Source organism: Octopus sinensis, linkage group LG5, assembly GCF_006345805.1.
Source record: "Octopus sinensis linkage group LG5, ASM634580v1, whole genome shotgun sequence".
Classification (NCBI taxonomy): Eukaryota; Metazoa; Mollusca; class Cephalopoda; order Octopoda; family Octopodidae; genus Octopus; species Octopus sinensis.
In genome coordinates, this window is record NC_043001.1 from 108,251,933 (window position 1) to 108,271,922 (window position 19,990).

The window sequence follows — 19,990 nt, forward strand, 5'->3', positions numbered from 1 at the left end:
ACTCAGGAGGATTTCTACTGAGACAATAGACATATTAACAATAAATAACAAGGAGGAACAATAAATTATAAGAAAGACTGGAAGAATTGTTCACAGGATTAATGGAATATTCTAACCTCTTTCATGACAATATTTCTAACAAAATACATTGTCTATGTTTCAATTAACGTAGACAACAATCAATAGGTGAAGATAGATTAGTAAGATAACCAACTTTATTATTAAGCTGGTGCACAGAACATAGATTATTCTAGCATAAAATTACAGTAGAAGATTTTAATTTAACCCTTTTAATATCAAATCACCTAAAAGCACTACTAGTTCATCATCCTCATCATCGTTTAACGTCCGCTTTCCATGCTAGCATGGGTTGGATGATTTTGACTGAGGGTTGGTGAACCAGATGGCTGCACCAGGCTTCAATCTGATCTGGCAGAGTTTCTACAGCTGGATACCCTTCCTAACACCAACCACTCCGAGAGCGTAGTGGGTGCTTTTATGTACAACCTGCATGAGGGCCAGTCAGGCGGTACTGGCAATGGCCACTCTCAAATGGTGCTTTTTATGTGCCAGTAAGGCAACGCAGGTACCAATCATGCTCGAATGGTGTTTTTTACATGCCACTGGCATGGAGGCCAGCTTGTTGCTCTGGCAACTATCATGCTCGTATGGTACTCTGCTTTGCCATGAGATATGCTAAAACCTTCCAACAAAATTCCATGTTAATTTATGTTCCAAACATAAATTGTTTGATAATGACAGAGTTACTCTAATAAATTCTTCATTGTCCTTAAAATTAATCAAAACAAAGGTGATGTATTTCAATAAGGTAAGAAAAGGGGTAAAATAATGAACCCTTTAAAAAGAAACGCTTTGTACCATATAACCAGCTGCCGTGGTTTGAATGGGTTCGTATTGAGAGAGTACAAGACTTACTTGAGATCCTTAGGTGTCAGTGCTTGGGCAGCGAGACGTTCATACATGTACTGAAGTGGGGGATGCAGTGAGTGGGATTCATCAGCAAGGGCCACATTGCCATGGTTCAATAGTTCATGGGGGAAGCCAACGTCACACATGATTTGTTGGTTGCGTTCAGTTCGCATCACAGACTTAAGGAGTTCAGCGGTGTACGTTTGTAATTCTAGGGCTTGCTGCAAAACAGGAGAGGCATAGAAAATGTTGTAGACAATGACATAGCATAGTATAGGGGTGGGCAATTGTTGTGGCTCAGGGTCCACTTTGAGAGGGGCATAGTTTACAAAGGGCTGCATCTTCTATAACTGATTGTATTCATTACTTAACACTACATTTTATTGCGAAGTGCAAATAACATAACAATAATCTATAATATAAATTGGAGATGGGCGATCGTTGTATTCTTTCTTGTCTTGAGGTTCACAGCCAAACGGCTGAGTGGATTCGCGTGAAAAATGGCACACATGTGGAGACGGGTGCATACATTGGAATGCGGTTTGCATTTTTTACTTAACCCCCATACTTACCGAGAAAATTGATTAAAACTTTTTCAAATGGAATTCCCCTCTTTCTTCCGCCATTAAAACAACCAGTTGCTTAGAAGCTGTTTCCTGATGGGGTGGGGTCAGGAAATTTTCATACAGCTGGAGGCACCAATCGAAACAGGGGACTCGAAATGATAAGGTTGACAAATGCTGTTATAGATTATGCCTAACCGAAAACGATCACAGCCACATCATCGAAACAGACCGGATGAAACCGGGCTTAGCTGCTAGTAATAAATAAATAAAACTAAAACAATAGCGGTACACAGAAACGGTTTCATTAAATTTATTTATGTGCAAGTTACACATCAGCGAGCATGAGTAATTTGATGAGACAAATGTAACATGTCATGCTTATTTACAATTCTTTTGAAATCAGGAGAGAGATTGCTTGTTGAGATCCTCATCACTCCTAACATTTTTTTTAGCTGAATGTTTCCATGGGTCACAGAAAACTCTGTGGCAGGCCACATGAGGCCCGTGGGCCATAAATTGCCCACCCCTGTCATAGTAGATTAAAAACAGAAACAGACATAGCTAACATGACCTCGGCGGGATTTGAACTCAAAACATAAAGAGCCATAACAAAATACCACAAGGCATTGTGTGTGAATTGAGAAATTTCCTTTTGCTCTCCCCACAACCCTTCTTCTTGACCTTGGTACTGAACTTAGAACCATCACCATCTTTGACGTCTGCTTTCTATGCTGGCATGAGTCAGACGGTTTGACAGGGGCTGGCAAGGCCAGGAGCCACACCAAGCTCCAGTCATCTGATTTGGCTTGGTTTCTGCGGCTGGATGACAACCGCTTTACAGTGTGTAATGGGTGCTTTCTTACATGGCACAGCACCAGTGCATTTTACATGGCACCAGCACCAGTGCATTTTGGGCATTAGCCCGAAGCTATAATAGAAGGCACATGCCCAAGGTGCCACACATTGGGACTGAACCTGGAACCATGTGGTTGGGAAGCAAGCTTCTTACCACACAGCCACGACCATGCCTATGTGTACTACGTGGAAGGAGAAAAATGAAAAATCATGACATTTTTACCTTTGAATTAGCACTATAATCAATAGCTGGTAGGAGATGAAAGATGGACATAATAGCACCTGGGTGCACAATAATTTGATCTTGGGAACCTGACAGGTAAAGCTTGATACTATCTGTACTGGATTTCTTCACTAAAGAGTATGGACCTTCTGTCCGAAATGAAATATTCCGCTTGAGTGTGGAGTAGCTGCCAGCAGCTGGAGGCCTAAAAGGAAACCAAGAGGAAAATCTTAGCCAAAACAATAAAAACAACAACTTAACAAAAGTTTCCAGGTTATTTCAAAAATTAAAATTTTGCCAAACGTTTTTCTTTGATGTGCTTCTTGTAATTTTACTAATATGAAACTGCAAAAAATTTTCTCACCAATTGTAAATAGCAAAATGTGGTACAGAATCAACAACTATGTTTATGATGTTACACGCACACATACACAAGACACACACAGGACACTATGACACACACAAAACACTATGACATACACAAAACACTATGACACACACAGGACACTAATGACACACACAGGACACTATGACACACACAGGAAACTAAGACACACACAAGACACTAAGACACACACAGGACACTAAGACACACACAGGACACTATGACACACACACAGGACACTATGACATACATAGGACACTATGACATACATAGGACACTATGACACACATAGGACACTACGACACACAAAAGACTATGACATACACAAAACACTATGACATACACAGGACACTAAGACACACAAGATACTATGACATACACAGGACACTATGACACACATAGGACACTATGACACACACAGGACACTATGACACACACACAGGACACCATGACACACACACAGGACACCATGACACACATAGGACACTACGGCACACAAAACACTATGACATACACAGGACATACACAGGACACTATGACACACAAGATACTATGACATACACAGGACACTATGAAATACACAGGACACTATGACACACATAGGACACTATGACACACACAAGACACTATGACACACACACAGGACACTAAGACACACACACAGGACACTATGACACACATAGGACACTATGACACACAAAACACTATGACATACACAAAACACTATGATACACACACAAGACACTATGACACATACAGGACACTAAGACAGAGTCTATGATCTTTGGAAGCTCTTCGGATGTGTGAGAGTGATGCCACCCATGTCTAGCCTGAACATCAACAGGTCAGACTACAGAAAAATAAAAAAAAAAACGACAGGCAAGAAGTGGACTCTGAAGATTTGAATTCTAGGCAGAAAAAGGAGAGGGTAAGTAAGGAAAGTGGTGATTGTGTGATGTAAAAAATGAGACACAGAAAGAATGGCAGAAGAAGGAAGAGGTGGAGGTGAAACAGGCAGGTCATCAACTTCATTTGCTTTGAGATGCAATGCACTAATGGGTGAATACTTGTGCATCACCCTGCAGCTTCATCAGAGCTTCAAACATAATGTGCATTAAAATCGCACTCCAAATTTGAGGCTCTGACGAAGTCGTAGAGTAATTCTCAAACATTCAACTATGAGTCCATTGCATCTTATAGCAAAAATAGCTGTAAGCTTATGAAGTTCACAACATAATTTCTTTTCTATATTTAAGAGATGAGGAATTATTTACATTTGACGGATATTTGTCCTCATCTTGTTTGTTGTTAACATAAAGTTTCAGCTGATATACCCTCCAGTCTTCATCAGGTGTCTTGGATTAATTTTGAACCTGGGTTCTCATTCCTAAGGTATTTTTTTATGTTATTATTGTTATTTACTGCCTGGGATCGAACTCGGAATCATGGGGTTAGTAGCCCACGCTCTTAACCACTATACCATACACTCGTGGGTTAAGAGCGTGGGCTACTAACCCCAAGATTCCGAGTTCGATTCCAGGTAGTGACCTGAATAATAATAATAATAATAATAATAATAATAATAATAATAACAACAACAACAGCAACATCAAAAAATACCTTAGGAATGAGAATCCAGGTTCAAAATTTTCCCAAGACACCTGATGAAGGCTGGAGGAATATCAGGCAAAACGTTGTGTTAACAACAAACAAGATGAGGACAAATATCCGTCGAATGTAAATAATGTTTAATTTCTTTTCTTTTGTCATTTTAATTTCTTATTACGCTCCATACTCAAGTTAATACTTTATTTTGAAGCATACGTATATTGATTTTTAACACCAGGTTATTAGTATCTTTATGCCTAACCAAAATGATGAAATATCAGCATCGTCATCATCATCATCGTCATTTCGCTTCCGCTTTCTATGCTGGCATGGGTTGGATGGTTTGACCAAGGACTGGCAAGCCAGAAGGCTGCACTAGGCTCCAAGCCGATCTGGCAAGGTTTCTAGAGCTGAATGCCCTTCATAATGCCAACCACTCTGACAGTGATGTGGGTACTTTTTACGTGCCACTGACTCAAGCAGTACTGGCATCGACAATGCTTGAATGGTGCTTTTTACGTCCCACCACCACGGGAGCCAGTCAGGTGGCACTGGCAATGACCACGCTCGAATGGTGCTTTTTACGTGTGTGTGTGTGTGTGTGTATTTTTGTATCCACATTTCCTTGTTTATGACAGAAGTAAGGTTTAATATTTATTTCAGCTGTATTATTCCAATGATCCTTACAAGGAAGGAATTTTCTCAATAATAGTAAAAACATCATAATCTTTTAACACGGGGGAATTAGGCCACTTTTCCTTTCGTTTCTTCTTTTTTCTTCCTCTTCATCGTCTCTACTACTACTACTGCTGCTACTACTTAAAAAGGAGGGGAATATAGTAGATAAATTAAATGTTGGTAAATAACTTGTGTTCTTCTTAGACATGGAATGTTGAATAACTAAGTGGATTCAAACAGGAAATAAGCTTAGAAAGGCAGCGACACCACCAACACCACCACCAGTGGCAGTCGTGGTGGTGGTAGTGGTTGTGGTGGTGGAGTGTTGTAAGTGGGTTGTGGTGGTGTGGGTAGATTGTGGAGGTTTTGTGGGTGGGTGGGTGGCGGCAGCAATAGCAGTGGTGGAGGAGGGAAAAATAAAACCAACCACAGGAGCACAGCAAGATCAACAACAACAACAACAAAAATTACCCTCCATACAATGTTTTTAACTGAAGATCACATTAATCCTATTCACTAAAATTGATTTCAAATTTTGGCACAAGGCCAGCAATTTTAGGGGGATTGGGTAAGTCGATTACATCAACCCCCAGTGTGTAACTGGTTCTTATTTTATGCCCTCCCCCCCCAAGAAAATGGAAAGCAAAGTCGGCCTCAGTGGAATTTGAACTCAGAACAAAAAGATGGATGAAATGCCACTAAGCATTTTGCCTGGGTGTGCTAACGGTTCCACCAGCTCGTTACCATCATTCTATTCGTTAATATTAAATAATGAGATAAGGTGGTGAGCCGGCAGAATTGTTACCATGTGGAGCATTTTGCCTAGCGGCATTTCGGGTGTCTTTACATACGAAGTTCAAATTCTACCAAGGTCGACTTTGCCTTTCATCTTTTCAGAGTCAATAAAATAAGTACCAGTTGAATACTGGGGATCAATGTAATTGACTTACTCCCTGCCCTGAAATTGCTGGCCTTGTGCCGAAATTTGAAACCATTGTTAACAAATATATTGTACAGTAGAACCTCGCAGTGTGACTGCACCATTGTAAGAGCCGAGACACATGTGAATTTTTGTCTTGAAGTAGAAACGGAAATCTGTAGTATGAGCACACAAATCATCCCATCTTTAAGGTAATTCATCATCATCATCATCGTTTAACATCCGGTTTCCATGCTGGCATGGGTTAGAATGTTTGACTGAGGACTGGCAAGCCAGGAGGCTGCACCTGGCTCCAATCTGATCTGGCATGGTTTCTACAACTGGATGCCCTTCCTAATGCCAACCACTCTGAGAATGTAGTGGGTGCATTTTACGTGCCACCGGCATGGGAGCCAGTCAGGAGGCACTGGCATTGACCACTCTCAAATGGTGCCTTTTACATGCCACCAGCACATGAGCCAGTCAGGTGGCACTGGTTTCAACCACGCTTCAATGGTGCTTTTTACATGCCACCAGCACAGGAGCCAGTCAGGCAACACTAGCATCAACCACGCTTGAATGGTGCCCTTTACATGCCACTGACACAGGAGCAATTCAGGCGGAAATGGTATCAACCATGCTAGAATGGTTCCTTTTACATGCCACCAGCACAAGAGCTAGTCAGGAGGCACTGGCATCGACCAATCTCAAATGGTGCCTTTTACATACCACTAGCATGGGAGCCAGTCAGGCGGCACTGGCATCGACCATGCTTGAATAGTACTTTTTACATGTCACCTGGCACAGGTGCCAGTCAGGCAACACTGGCATCTGCCACAACTACTATTTCGCTTGACTCAACAAGTCTTCTCAAGCACAAAAACCAGTTTACATATTTCTTTTGCATTCTCTTGTATTATAATTATATCATTTTACTTGTAACTACACCTTTTCTGTATTAAAACCCATAAAAATAGTATTTTTGAGTGGTTTTGTGGGGCTGGAACAGATTAATTATATTTTAGTTAATTTCAATGGAGAAAATTAATTTGTAAAACGAGTAAATCATAAGACAAGCTCAGTCATGGAATGAATTAAACTCGGACTGTGAGGTATCACTGTACATTCAAAGAACCCCCCCCCCCCCAAAAAAAAACAAAAGAAAAATGACAAAGTAACTACAAAGCATTTTAAATTATTTGCAAATTCCTCAAACAGCAAATTACAATTATAATATTGTGGATAGTTTTTATTGGAAGCAGGGAGCATTCTGAATGGATCTTAATAAGATGAAATTATAAAACACTAATAAATATTTTATTGTCCTGTCTGTTGGAATGGAATCTAATTGCTTTACAACAAGGTCAGGTCTTATTAATGCCAATTTGGCCTTCTGGAATTGAATTAGCTAACCTTTACTGATTCACAATCTGAAGACAGGATGAAGTTATTATCAGCAATAAGAATTCCATTAATTAGGAATCAAACCTAAGGCAAGTGTAGCTATACATGTCACCTTGTAAGTATAGAGAGCAATGTGTGTAGGGAAAAGCAAAATGTTGACCTTAGGAACAAAATGGTCTGGCAGCTTCATTCACTAAGCTTTTATGTTATTATTAGATAATAAAAGTATTCTCTTCTTCGCCAAAGTATTGATTTTTTTTTATGTGAATGATGAGGAAATTAATTTGTCTGGTGGTGAAGATTTAGCTAGCATGCGCTTGTTGATGAAATGCTAGATCTCAAAGCAATGTTACATATAGATTGATAATGACAAAAATATCATCATCATCACTTAACATCCACTTCCCATACTGGCATGAGTTGGATGGTTTGACAGGAGCGGCAAGCTGGCAGAAATGTTAGCGCACTGGGCAAAATGCTAAGCAGTATTTCGTCTGCCACTACGTTCTGAGTTCAAATTCCGCCGAGGTCGACTTTGCCTTTCATCCTTTCGGGGTCGATTAAATAAGTACCAGTTACGCATTAGGGTTGATGTAATCGACTTAATCCGTTTGTCTATCCTTGTTTGTCCTCTCTGTGTTTAGCTCCTTGTGGGTAGTAAAGAAATAGGTTTGACAGGAGCTGGTGGGGTCAGTGAACAGCATCAAACTCTACTCTCTGTTTTAGCATGGTTTCTACGGCTGAATGACCTTCCTAACACCAATCACTTTACAGAGTGGTACCAAGTGCTTATCACAGAGCACCAGCAAGGTCAAACAAACTTAAAACATGGGGTGCAATGTGATTGTGCCATCATCATCATCATCGTTTAATGTCCATTTTCCATGCTAGTATGGGTTGGAGAGTTCAACCAGGGTCTGGGAAGCCAGGAGGCTGTGCCAGGCTCCAGTCTGATCTGGCAGTGTTTCTACAGCTGGATGCCCTTCCTAATGCCAACCACTCCATGAGTGTAGTGGGTGCTTTTTACGTACCACCAGCACAGGGGCCAGATCTTCTAAAATATAAAACATTTCTGATGCAAGCCATAATTCAAAGTTTGGAATGATATTTCTAGGGACTTTAAAATTTTTCTGTTCTCTTAATAGCAAAATAGAAAATAACCTCAGGGGATTAGCTCCAACGCGAAGACATTAAGAAGAGAGAAAACTCTTACCCTGACAGGGATATAGGCAACATTCTTGGATGATCTCAAACAGTCGTGAACACACTGCAGACCATGGAACTTTCTGAATGGCACACCAATGAAATTTACCCTACATTTTTTTAGTAGTATGGCCTACCTGATGATGAGCTTGAATCGTCTCTCAACAACTAAGTGGATTAAGACCATCTGGAATAAAATATTCTTGCAGTAGGTTTCAACTCAAGACCCATAAGTAGATTTTTATTGTTAGGAAGTCCAAAATGGGATACAATATCTTCAAAACACACATAAGTCTTTCACAATGGTCTGATATCGTTGTGGTTGTTTAGCCAAGGTCAGTCAAGATCAATAGATCAAATGATCAAAGACATTCGAACTGAGACCATTCTGTTGTTTATTTTTTAGGGTGTTCTTTAAATACAGGTTAATGATGAAATATTAACTTACCGATCAAAGGAATCTAGAGCCATATCATAAAAAAAGCGTATCATCAAACAAGCTGATTGAAGTGTCAAGGGTAGAAGATGCTTGGTTCTGAAAAACAGAGAAAATGGGAATCAGTCACCAGTCGATGACATGAAGTAAAATGGTAAATAGAAAGTTTAACCCTTTAGCAATCAGCTCAAATATTCTATGTTTTATGTCCAAACTGGTTACATCTAGCCTTTCACACCTACCCTACAATGCTATTCTAAAAAAAAAAACAATAACATCACTAAAATCTCAAAGATACAAGATAAGGCTTGATTAATTCAAAACAATGTGAATAAATAAGCATTTGACAGAATAACCTGATTATCATGGAGTTTATGGTTTATTGATCATCGTCATCGTTTAACATCCGCTCTCCATGCTAGTATGGGTTGGACGATTTTGACTGAGGGCTGGCAAATCAGATGGCTGCACCAGGCCCCAATCTTGATCTGGCAGAGTTTCTACAGCTGGATGCCCTTCCTAATGCCAACCACTCCGAGAGTGTAGTGGGTGCTTTTTACGTGCCACTGGCATGGGGGCCAGTCAGGTGGTACTGGCAATGACCTCGCTCGAATATTTTTACACATGCCACCGGCACAGGTGCCAATAAGGCGACTATATGTGGAAATATGATAAATGACTGAGGAATTTGTAGTTCCACCAGGTTTTATATTTGGAAAGAAATTTTGATAAAATACCAGACAATACATAATCTGATTGACTAAATCATTTGAAATGAATTTGTCTCACATTAATTAATCTATCTTCTGAACAGAAAAGCAATCTATTGTATTTAACTTGCTGAGAAGTTCTGGTAATTATTCACTACAGTTAAGAGAATATAGGCACTTAAAATAAAGTCTGCTCCCCAGACAATAAAATTCTTTGCTTTCGTTTGGATTTTCGAAATGTTTCACAAGTTCAATTCTTGCTCCTGTCAATCATTTGTTTCTACTGAATAAAACTATTTTGTCAGAAGGTGTTGCTGAAAACACAAAGCAAGATTGAACCTAAGATTATGTGGTCATAAGGTGATTCTATTAACCATGCAGCCAGCCATTACTATTTTGTGTACCACAAATATGGTAAGTAGTTATTGCCCCACGTTTTAGAATCAAAAGTAACTTAATGCTTTCGTTACTGTATTTATTTTGAGATGCTCTGTGTTTCTTTCAATTAGTTTAGATATAACAAAGAATTTAGTAAAGTAACTTCATTATCATTAAGCTAGTTTTTTAGGAACATTAATTGTGACGAAGATTTGGTGGAAGATTTTAATTCAAATCCTATGAAAACAAGACATTTGTACAACAGAGCCAGAGGCTGTTTCAGCCAGGTTGGTATCACAAGGGTTAACAGAATGTATATTGTTTTTTTCATTTCTCCTAAGAATAAGGTTAGAATCAGAAATGTCATGTTTATAATTTTCACAAGTGTATTAATGATAAAAAAGAAGTGAAAAATCTAAAACTGGGAACCAAAACTAAACCAAAACCATTGAGAGATCACAGCTTTTGTATTACGGACATATTAGAATGTTGTAGAAAAGAATCACAAAAATGATTCTTGAAGCCAAACCAATAGGCAGAGGACCAAGAGATAGAACAAGATGACTGGATAATATCCATAATCTCAGTTGATCATGTTTGGGAATCCAACTGGAATGTCCAATAATGGTTGGTTCTCATAGGACTCTATAGAGGAGGTGCCTGAGGTCCCTAACCCCATGACCGTTTTAGGAATACTGGGCAGAGAAGATGAATGGCTGGATGGATATAACGTTAAATAAATTATTCAAGGATCTTTTAAAAATATATTTACAGTGTTATCGTCACTTTCTACCATTTAAGAGAATTTTGGGGGAACCTCAAAAAAATATTTCAGACAAATTCCAGACATAGAACAACCAGCAAACAACAACAGAGAAAAAAAATAAAATCTTACTTGCTGTCTTTAACATCATTGAAGAAATCCTCAAAAATGGCAATGGATTCTGGGATAGACTGAATTTCTTCTTGATTTGTTTCTTCAGAATCTGGTAGAATGTCAATGGTATTGGAAAAGCAGCCAAGCAGCCGTGCAGCTTCTGTTAAACTATCATACCGAACCTAGAAATGCAAAGAGAGATGTGAGGAGAAAAAGAAAATCAAAAAAAATTTTTCCAGAAAATGAGTGGAATTTTTCGGACCAAAATTCACAGGATTCAAAGAGGTAGCAACAATATTTGAGTCTTTACACAACAAACTACTTGTATGCTGGGAAATACAATATGCAACAAACAAACAAAAAAAATCCTCTTACCAAAAAAAAAAAATGGTAAAAAGACAAAAATTTTTTTTAATCCTTGATTATATTTACCTCAGTTGAGAAGAATTTTGCATTTGCAGGTTCATATCGCATGGCAACTGTTAGGGTACTGAAAACTGTTTTTAACATGGTCAAAATTTCTTCTCTGTCAACTGAAAAGATACAAAACACAATATTAACCATTTTTGTCACTAACCCAGCTGAAACTGATTCTGGCTCTGAGTACAAATGTCTTGTTTTGTTAAGTTTTGAATTAAAATCTTCCACCAAACCTTAGTCACAATCTATGTTCCTAACACCAGCTTAATGATAACTAAGTTATTTTACTAATTTATACCAGTGGTTTCATACAATATACTATATATATATATATCATCATCACCATCATCATCGTTTAACATCCGTTTTCCATGCTGGCATGGGTTGGGCAGGTTGACTGAGGTCTAGAGAGCCAGTGGCTGCACCAGGCTCCAATCTGATCTGGCAATGTTTCTACAGTTGGATGCCCTTCCTAATGCCAACGACTCTGAGAGTGTAGTTGGTGCTTTTTACATGCCACTGGCACAGGAGCCAGTTAGGCAGACCTGGCATCAATCATGCTTAGGTAGTGCCTTTTATGTGCTACCGGCATGGAAGCCAGTCAGGGGGCACTGGCCACTGCTACGATATTGGTTTTACTTGACTCAACGGGTCTTCTCAAGCATATCATATCGCAAAACACATCAGGGGTACTCTTAACTGGGCTGGACATGTGCGGTTGCGATCTCACTTTAATTGCCGGGTCTTCTCAATCACAGTGTATCTCCAAAGGTCTTGGTCTCCTGTCATTGCCTCTGTGAGGCCTAATGTTCAAAGGTCATGCTTCACCACCCCATCCCATGTCTTCCTGGGTCTACCTCCTCCACAGGTTCCTTCCACAGTTATATGTGTGTGTGTGTGTGTGTGTGTGTACACATTGTTTGTTTTTATGTTCTGTTATAATATAAACAAGTTTCACATTAATCTGAAAGGTTACTCCAGGCATTATTTACATTTGACAGATATTTGTCCTCATCTTGTTTGTTGTTAACACAACATTTCAGCTGATATACCCTCCAGCCTTCATCAGGTGTCTTGGGGAAATTTTGAACCTGGGTTCTCATTCCTCAGGTATTTTTTGATATTATTATTATTATTATTATTCAGGTCACTGCCTGAAACTAAACTTGGAATCTCGGGGTTAGAAGCCCACACTCTTAACCACTACGCCATATGCCAGCAGAGTACAACTTGATTATTCTTTAACATGAATAGTAGTGACAGTGACTTCGAAGTTTTGGCCAGCTATGCCATCATGAGACTGTAAATGAAGAACTAATGGAATAATTGAATAGAAAGTTACCTGTGTGCCATGGTGACTTTGGAGGTTCGGATAAACACCCTTCCATTGACACAAGCACCGACATCACGTACACAAATCCACCAACTTTACGGAACACTGTTCTTGTACGATGGCTCTCACGTAAAACGTTCAGCAGAGACTGCAAGATAAGGGGCCACAATTATTATTTTAAAAAAACAACATTGGTCATGCAGAAGAACTGAACCCAAGACCGCATGGATGGGAAGCAAGCTTCTTAACCACACAGCCTAGATATAAACGTTGCAAAAAAAAATAGAAAATAAACAAAAATGGATGTAAATATATTGAATTTTCCTTCATACCTTTAATATGTGAGTTTTAAGTTGCAGTGCAGTTACGGGTGCTGTGTGCATGAGTCCTAAAAGAGTGCCCATGTCATCATCACCTCCAGGAGACAGAACCAGCTGCTGGACAATGTTAAGGGCTTGGTGCTGGCAATCAACATAAGGCACCATATTATGAGCACATCGTGCTCCTCCACACTCATGGAACACACCTGTTTAAAAAGAAAAAAAAATGGGAAATCAAGGTTATCAAGGGATGTTGGGGAGGGACAAACACAGACACACACATATACACATATATACAAGGGATTTTTTTTTTCCTTCTACCAAATCTACTCATAAGGCTTTGGTCGGCCTGAGATTATAGTAGAAGACACTTGCTTGAGGTGCCACGCAGTGGGACTGAACACGGAACCATGTGGTTGGTAAGCAAGATAATTACCACACAGTCTCTCCTATGCCTTTAAAGAAATTTAAAGGGGAAAAAAATACCATATCCAATGAATATGGTATTAGAAATAAATCATCGATTCAACTTTCAGCCACCAAACAAGAAATACTTACTGGCATTGGCACTGTTTCCATTCAGCAGATTTGCCAGGGCTTCCATGACATAGAATCCCAAAGTCATCTGCTCTTCTGATATTTTGAAATGTTCTGTAAAAGATAACAAAAAAATAGCTTTAATCCTTTAAAAACTCATCCTCCATAAAACACCAGTCTTGACATGTTTCTAACAAGAACATTGCCATGGCATTACATTATTTCTATTATTGAATTAACAGTATATTAAAACGGCTTCATACCATTCTTATAATGCTCAGCTTTCAGCCGGAAAAGAATCCCTTTATAGATGTATTGCGTTAAAAAATATACTTCAGAGCCAGGTGTAACAAAGTCACCCCAAAAGTGATTCCAAGACTTGCATCCTTCAAACCAATGTATAATTTACACTCTGTGTTTATACAGTTCAGATTGGCCAATTTGACTTTCTTTCAGAAGTGACATGGGCATGTGACATTGACAAGCAACAACAATGTGATATGTCGCTCTCGCAGTCACTTCCAAGGTGATTTCATATTGCCCAGCTGTGGAGTATATTGTGGCATTTTAACAGAATGTATCTATAAAGGCAGTTTTACCAGGATGAAAAACTGCAGGTTTTGATTTTTCAAAAATACACATTTATTAACCCTTCTGTTACCATATTTCTGTTGAGATGTTCTGTGTTTCTTTCAATTATTTCTAAATATAACAAAGAATGGCTGAGTTTGTCAATAGCTTGTAATAATGGGATGAAATTTATGAATGAATGGCATTTTAATTATTTGCTGATGAGAAGCTGATAATAGGATACTACTAAAAATGTATCTTTTATCTCTTTACAGTTAAGGGACAGCACCCATGATGGGGAACCACTTAGAAAAAATTTTTAGTTGAACAAATTGACTGCAGTACTAAGTCTTTAAAGCCTGATATATATTTTCCGTCTCCCACTGGCTCCCCTGCTGGTGGCATGCAATAAGCACCATTCATTCATGCGTGGGTCACTGCCAGTGTCACTTGACTGGCTTCCCATGCCGGTGGCACATAAAAAGCACCATTTGAACGTGGTCAATACCAGCCCTCCTTCCCTGCTCTGATTGGCACTTGTGCTGGTGGCACATAAAAAGCACTATCCAAATGTGGCCAATGCCAGTACCTCCTGACTGGCTCCTGTGCCAATGGCACATAAAAAGCACCCACTACACTTTTGGAGTGGTTGGTGTTAGGAAGGGTATCCAACTGTAGAAACATTGCCAGATCAGATTGAGCCTGGTGCCGAAACATTGTGTTAACAACAAACAAGATGAGGACAAATATCCATCACATGTAAACAATGTACTCAATTCTCTTAAAAATAGAACTGTATTAAAAAAAGGTCTTCGAAGCCCACAAACTTACCATGTTCAAATAAAAAAGACAAATTGAATCTATATAATCCTAGATATTCAAAAACCAACAGAAGTTTGGGATACTCACATCTTGCACATCAATGATTGCAAAAGCACACAAAAGGAGCTAGCCTTTGGCTTAAACAACAACATCAATATAAATATAATGATAAATAATAGAAGAAACAGTAATTACCAACTCCATTCTGAGGATCTTTCAGAAGAGCAGCATACCGATGTAGACATGTAACCATGACTTCCAACATACCAACTTCCCGAAACACATCTTTGTAGACAGTGTGGTAGCGTAATATCTTCAGCAAACTTTTCATGCAGATAATACTGCATTCAATGGAACTGCGAGAAGAACAGTACAGCAATAAATACATATGCACATATAGACATTATATATATATATATATATATATATATATATATATATATATATATATATAGAGGAGTGTATTTTTACCTTGTTAACAATTAACATGGAAAAATTCATAAATAGTTACCAGGGCAGCAAAAATCTCACAAGTAAAGGTGTTGTAACTCCTTGTTTATAAACGTAGAAACTTCGTGTTTACGTTGAATATTTTGAATAATATGAATAAAAAATGGAGTTAACGCTAAAATGTCTTATTGACGAGTTTCGTTTTTTTCACTTTCCTGAGGAGAAGATTGCATTGATTATACCATTTATTCTTTTGAATAGTATCAGTGGAATTTTCGAAACATGTGTCGAAAGTAAAAATATTTGATTACACCTGCGTTAACTCCATTTTTTATTCATATATATATATATATATATATATATATATAGATAGATAGAGAGAGACATAAATGCATATATATATTTATATATATATATATATATACACATACATGCATACACACAGATACATATAAATATATACACACATATATGCACATTAATATATATATAGTTTGTAGAAAACAAATCTGGAGAGGAAGCATACTCTAAGATGTAAGAGCAGTGTATATTTTAATGAGGAAGGCCGGTTTATGGAATTACCCTGGGTTTCCCGTCCATAAAGGTTTTAGCTTTATAGCATATCGTCTGACCCCAAAACCTGTTGGTTCAAAATTTGGAGAGGGAGGCTTTTTTCCCTCCATATTTTGAAGAGGTCTCCAGCTAACAGGTTTTGGGGTCTGATGATACGCTATAAAGCTAAACCCTTAATGGATTGAAAGCCAGGGTAAACACCCATAAACCGGCCTTCCCCATTGAAATATATATATATAGATAGATAATTGTTAAAGAGGACAACAAACATTAAGACAAGACAAACATCTCAAGTCATATACAATATTATCATTGGAAAAAGTTCAAAGTTTATCTTTATATATATATATATATATACATATATATATATATACACACACACATACACACACACATATATATATGCACACATACACACATATATATATATATATATATACACACACACACACATATATATATACACACACGTATGTGTGTTTGCATGTAAGCATGCATACACACACAAACACAGAGAGTTATACGAGAAACAACAAAACATAAAACCCAAATTAATCACCAGGATGTAAGTAGTTCAGAATAATTAGTAATTAGTAGATGGTAATAATCCAAACTAAGGTACTTATACTTACTGTTGAGTTTTGATGAGTATGCTCAGACTGATGAGCTCTTTACAGGGCACAAAGTTCAAATTAAACACGATGAATTCTAACAATTCAAAGAATTTTTGCTGCAAAGAAAAAAAATTAATAAATAAAAATAAATGAGTAAACAAACATGAGAAAAATATATTTCTTCAGGTTTTGGCAATTTTCAACATTTCATTCATTAATTTTATTGTTTTTTTTTTTCATCTATTTTTATTTCAATAAAAGAGGTTGGTGGTGGTGGTGGGAGAGGTGGCAGTTCCAAGTGATTATTAGAGGTCCTTCTATGATTACTGGAACTGATAGGGTGGGGGGTGAATACCCTATCTGAACATCTGAAGACCAATGACTGCTGGGAGGGAAGAAAAAAATAAAAACATGGTTTGGGTGGTGCACGAGGATGGTGGTGGGGGCAAGATCTGAAACGGAATGTCAGCAACAATAAAACAAACTCTTGTTAAAAGCAACCCAGATCTAGGTAGCAGAGTTAAACTGAGGCAGATGTTAAGCTTGACAACATAAATATTTAATATATTCACAGAGGAAACAATGATCTAGGTCAGATCAAAGTATATTAATCCTAGATTATCATATTATTATTACTATTATTATTATTATCATTATTACTATTATTATTACTATTATTATTATCATCATCATTATTATTATTATTATTATTACTATTATTATTATTATTACTATTATTACTATTATTATTATTATTACTATTATTATTATTACTATTACTATTACTATTATTATTATTATTACTATTATTATTATTATTATCATCATTTATTATTATTATTATTATTATTATTATTATTGCTGATGTTGTTCGTCAATATGAGATTCTGTAGAGAGTTCACTGTGTTGGTTTGCTAACAGAAGTAAATGGGATGCTTGCCATTCATCTAAGAGAGATAATACACACACACAAATTTTTATCATCATCATTGTTTAACGTCCGCTTTCCATGCCGGCATGGGTTGAACAGTTTGACTGGAGACTGGCAAGCCGGGAGGCCGCACCAGGCTCCAACCTAATCTGGCAATATTTCTATGGCTGGATGCCTTTCCTAACGCCAACCACGCTGAGAGTGTAGTGGGTGCTTTTTATGGGCCACCAGCACAGGGGCCAGTCAGTGAAATCTTAGTCGTGGCAGATACTGGTGTCACACAAATGGCACCCATGCAGGTGGCATATAAAAGCATCCATTACACTCTCAGAGTGATTGGTGTTAGGAAGAGCATCTAGCCACAGAAAACCATTCCAAATCAGACTGGGATCTGGTGTAGCCTTTCAGCTTACCAGCCCTGGTCAAACCATGCAACCCATGCCAGCATGGACAATGGACGTTAATGATGATGATATATATAAGTGCTATCACCTTAGTTATAACACAGAAAATGAAAAGAGCAAATGTCCGAAATGTTAGACAAATTCACTCCATACAATAAATCACCTCATTGAACATGTCTATGAATTTTCATGATAATTAATTTTTGCCAACATATCACCAATTTCCTTGGTTTCTATGTTTTAATCCTTTTTCTTATTGTTGTTGGTTTGCCAAATTAACAGGTGTGTGTGTGTGTGCATGTACAGGTATGTGTATATGTATAGCTACATATGGGAAAGATGTTGAATAGTAAAAATTATTTTCTCTAATAGTTTAACAATTATCAAGATTTTCAAAACCTATTGCAGTTACTGAAGCAGAAATTAGGAGTGTACACACATAAACACAATTTACACACAGACACTGCACACATATACACACACATACATCATACGCATCCCCCAACACATACACACTCTACACAACTTACATCATATACACGTACACACATATCACAACTTACACCATTTCTCCACACTCACACACAGATACAATACACAAAAACTATGCACACACATCATGCAGGATGTATCATACACACACACACACACACACACCTCAGATGGAAAATATGTCCGCATACATCCCATAAAACTCACGCACAAACATTACTAAATATTTACACACATACACAGACACACATTTTTTAAATAAATAGGTTTTATCATTTATATCTTCCGTGTTGTCCTCACATTCTGTTGTGTATGCGTGCGTGCGTGCGTGCGTGTGTGTGTGAGAGTGTGTGTGCACGTGCACACACAAGGCAGACAGCAAAAGAATGTGTATATGTGTGGCAGACAGCAAATGTTTATTTGTTAATTTTCAAAGAAAATCATCATCATCATCATTTAACATCCGCTTTCCATGCGAGCATGGGTTGGATGATTTGACTGAGGGTTCCTTTAAGGGTCAGGGGTCGATAAATAAGTACCAGTTAAGTATTGGGATGGGGGGGTCAATGAAATCGATTTTCCTACCTCCCCCCAAACTGTTGGCTTTGTACTGAAATTTTAAATCAATGTCATTCTAGACACACTATCATCATCATCATACTCTAGGCACAAGGCCCAAATTTCTGGAGAGGGGGCCAGTTGATTAGATCGACCCTAGTACACAACTGGTACTTAAATTATCAACCTCATAAGGATGGAAGGCAAAGTCGACCTCAGCGGAATTTGAACTCAGAACGCAAAAACAGATGAAATACTTATTTCTTTACTACCCACAAGGGGCTAAACACAGAGGGAACAAACAAGGACAGACAAATGGATTAAGTCAATTATATCGACCCCAGTGTGTAACTGGTACTTATTTAATCGACCCCCCAAAAGGATGAAAGGTAAAGTTGACCTCAGCGGAATTTGAACTCAGAATGTAGCGGCAGACAAAATACTGCTAAACATTTCGCTTGGTGTGCTAACGATTCTGCCAGCTCACCACCTTACTATATATCTCAACAATGACAGGATAGCCACAACTAGAACGTCTTTGGTTATAGATCTGCTTCATCAGGACTGACCCAGCATGAAGCAATCAACAACATTATGATTACTTTACAAATGTCAGCAGCAGCTACTTCGTTCATTTTCACGCTAATTAGATTGAACAAATATTTTGTTTTCACACAATGATTTATTTTTTCTTTGTTATTAAGTTTTTAACATGTTTGTCATCCTCCATGCAGTCTTCCTATTGTTAACCATGCAATGAAACTACTGAGCGCTGGAGAACTTGCTGAGGCCGG

At 38.0% G+C, this 19,990-nt stretch overlaps 1 protein-coding gene across 2 annotated transcripts in view; it reads right to left on the bottom strand.

Annotated features, from left to right (window-relative positions):
* Positions 1–19,990, bottom strand: part of LOC115211582 (WD repeat and FYVE domain-containing protein 3) — a 302,189-nt gene that overhangs the window by 66,093 nt on the left and 216,106 nt on the right. For both annotated transcript variants that reach the window (XM_029780140.2, XM_036502991.1), the window contains 10 exons: positions 16,830–16,927; positions 15,370–15,530; positions 13,804–13,896; positions 13,258–13,451; positions 12,935–13,073; positions 11,605–11,705; positions 11,191–11,354; positions 9,220–9,306; positions 2,575–2,779; positions 937–1,151 (listed from right to left, as the gene is read on the bottom strand). In XM_029780140.2, coding sequence (XP_029636000.1) covers positions 937–1,151; positions 2,575–2,779; positions 9,220–9,306; positions 11,191–11,354; positions 11,605–11,705; positions 12,935–13,073; positions 13,258–13,451; positions 13,804–13,896; positions 15,370–15,530; positions 16,830–16,927 — 1,457 coding nt within the window. The remainder of the gene's footprint in view (positions 1–936; positions 1,152–2,574; positions 2,780–9,219; positions 9,307–11,190; positions 11,355–11,604; positions 11,706–12,934; positions 13,074–13,257; positions 13,452–13,803; positions 13,897–15,369; positions 15,531–16,829; positions 16,928–19,990) is intronic.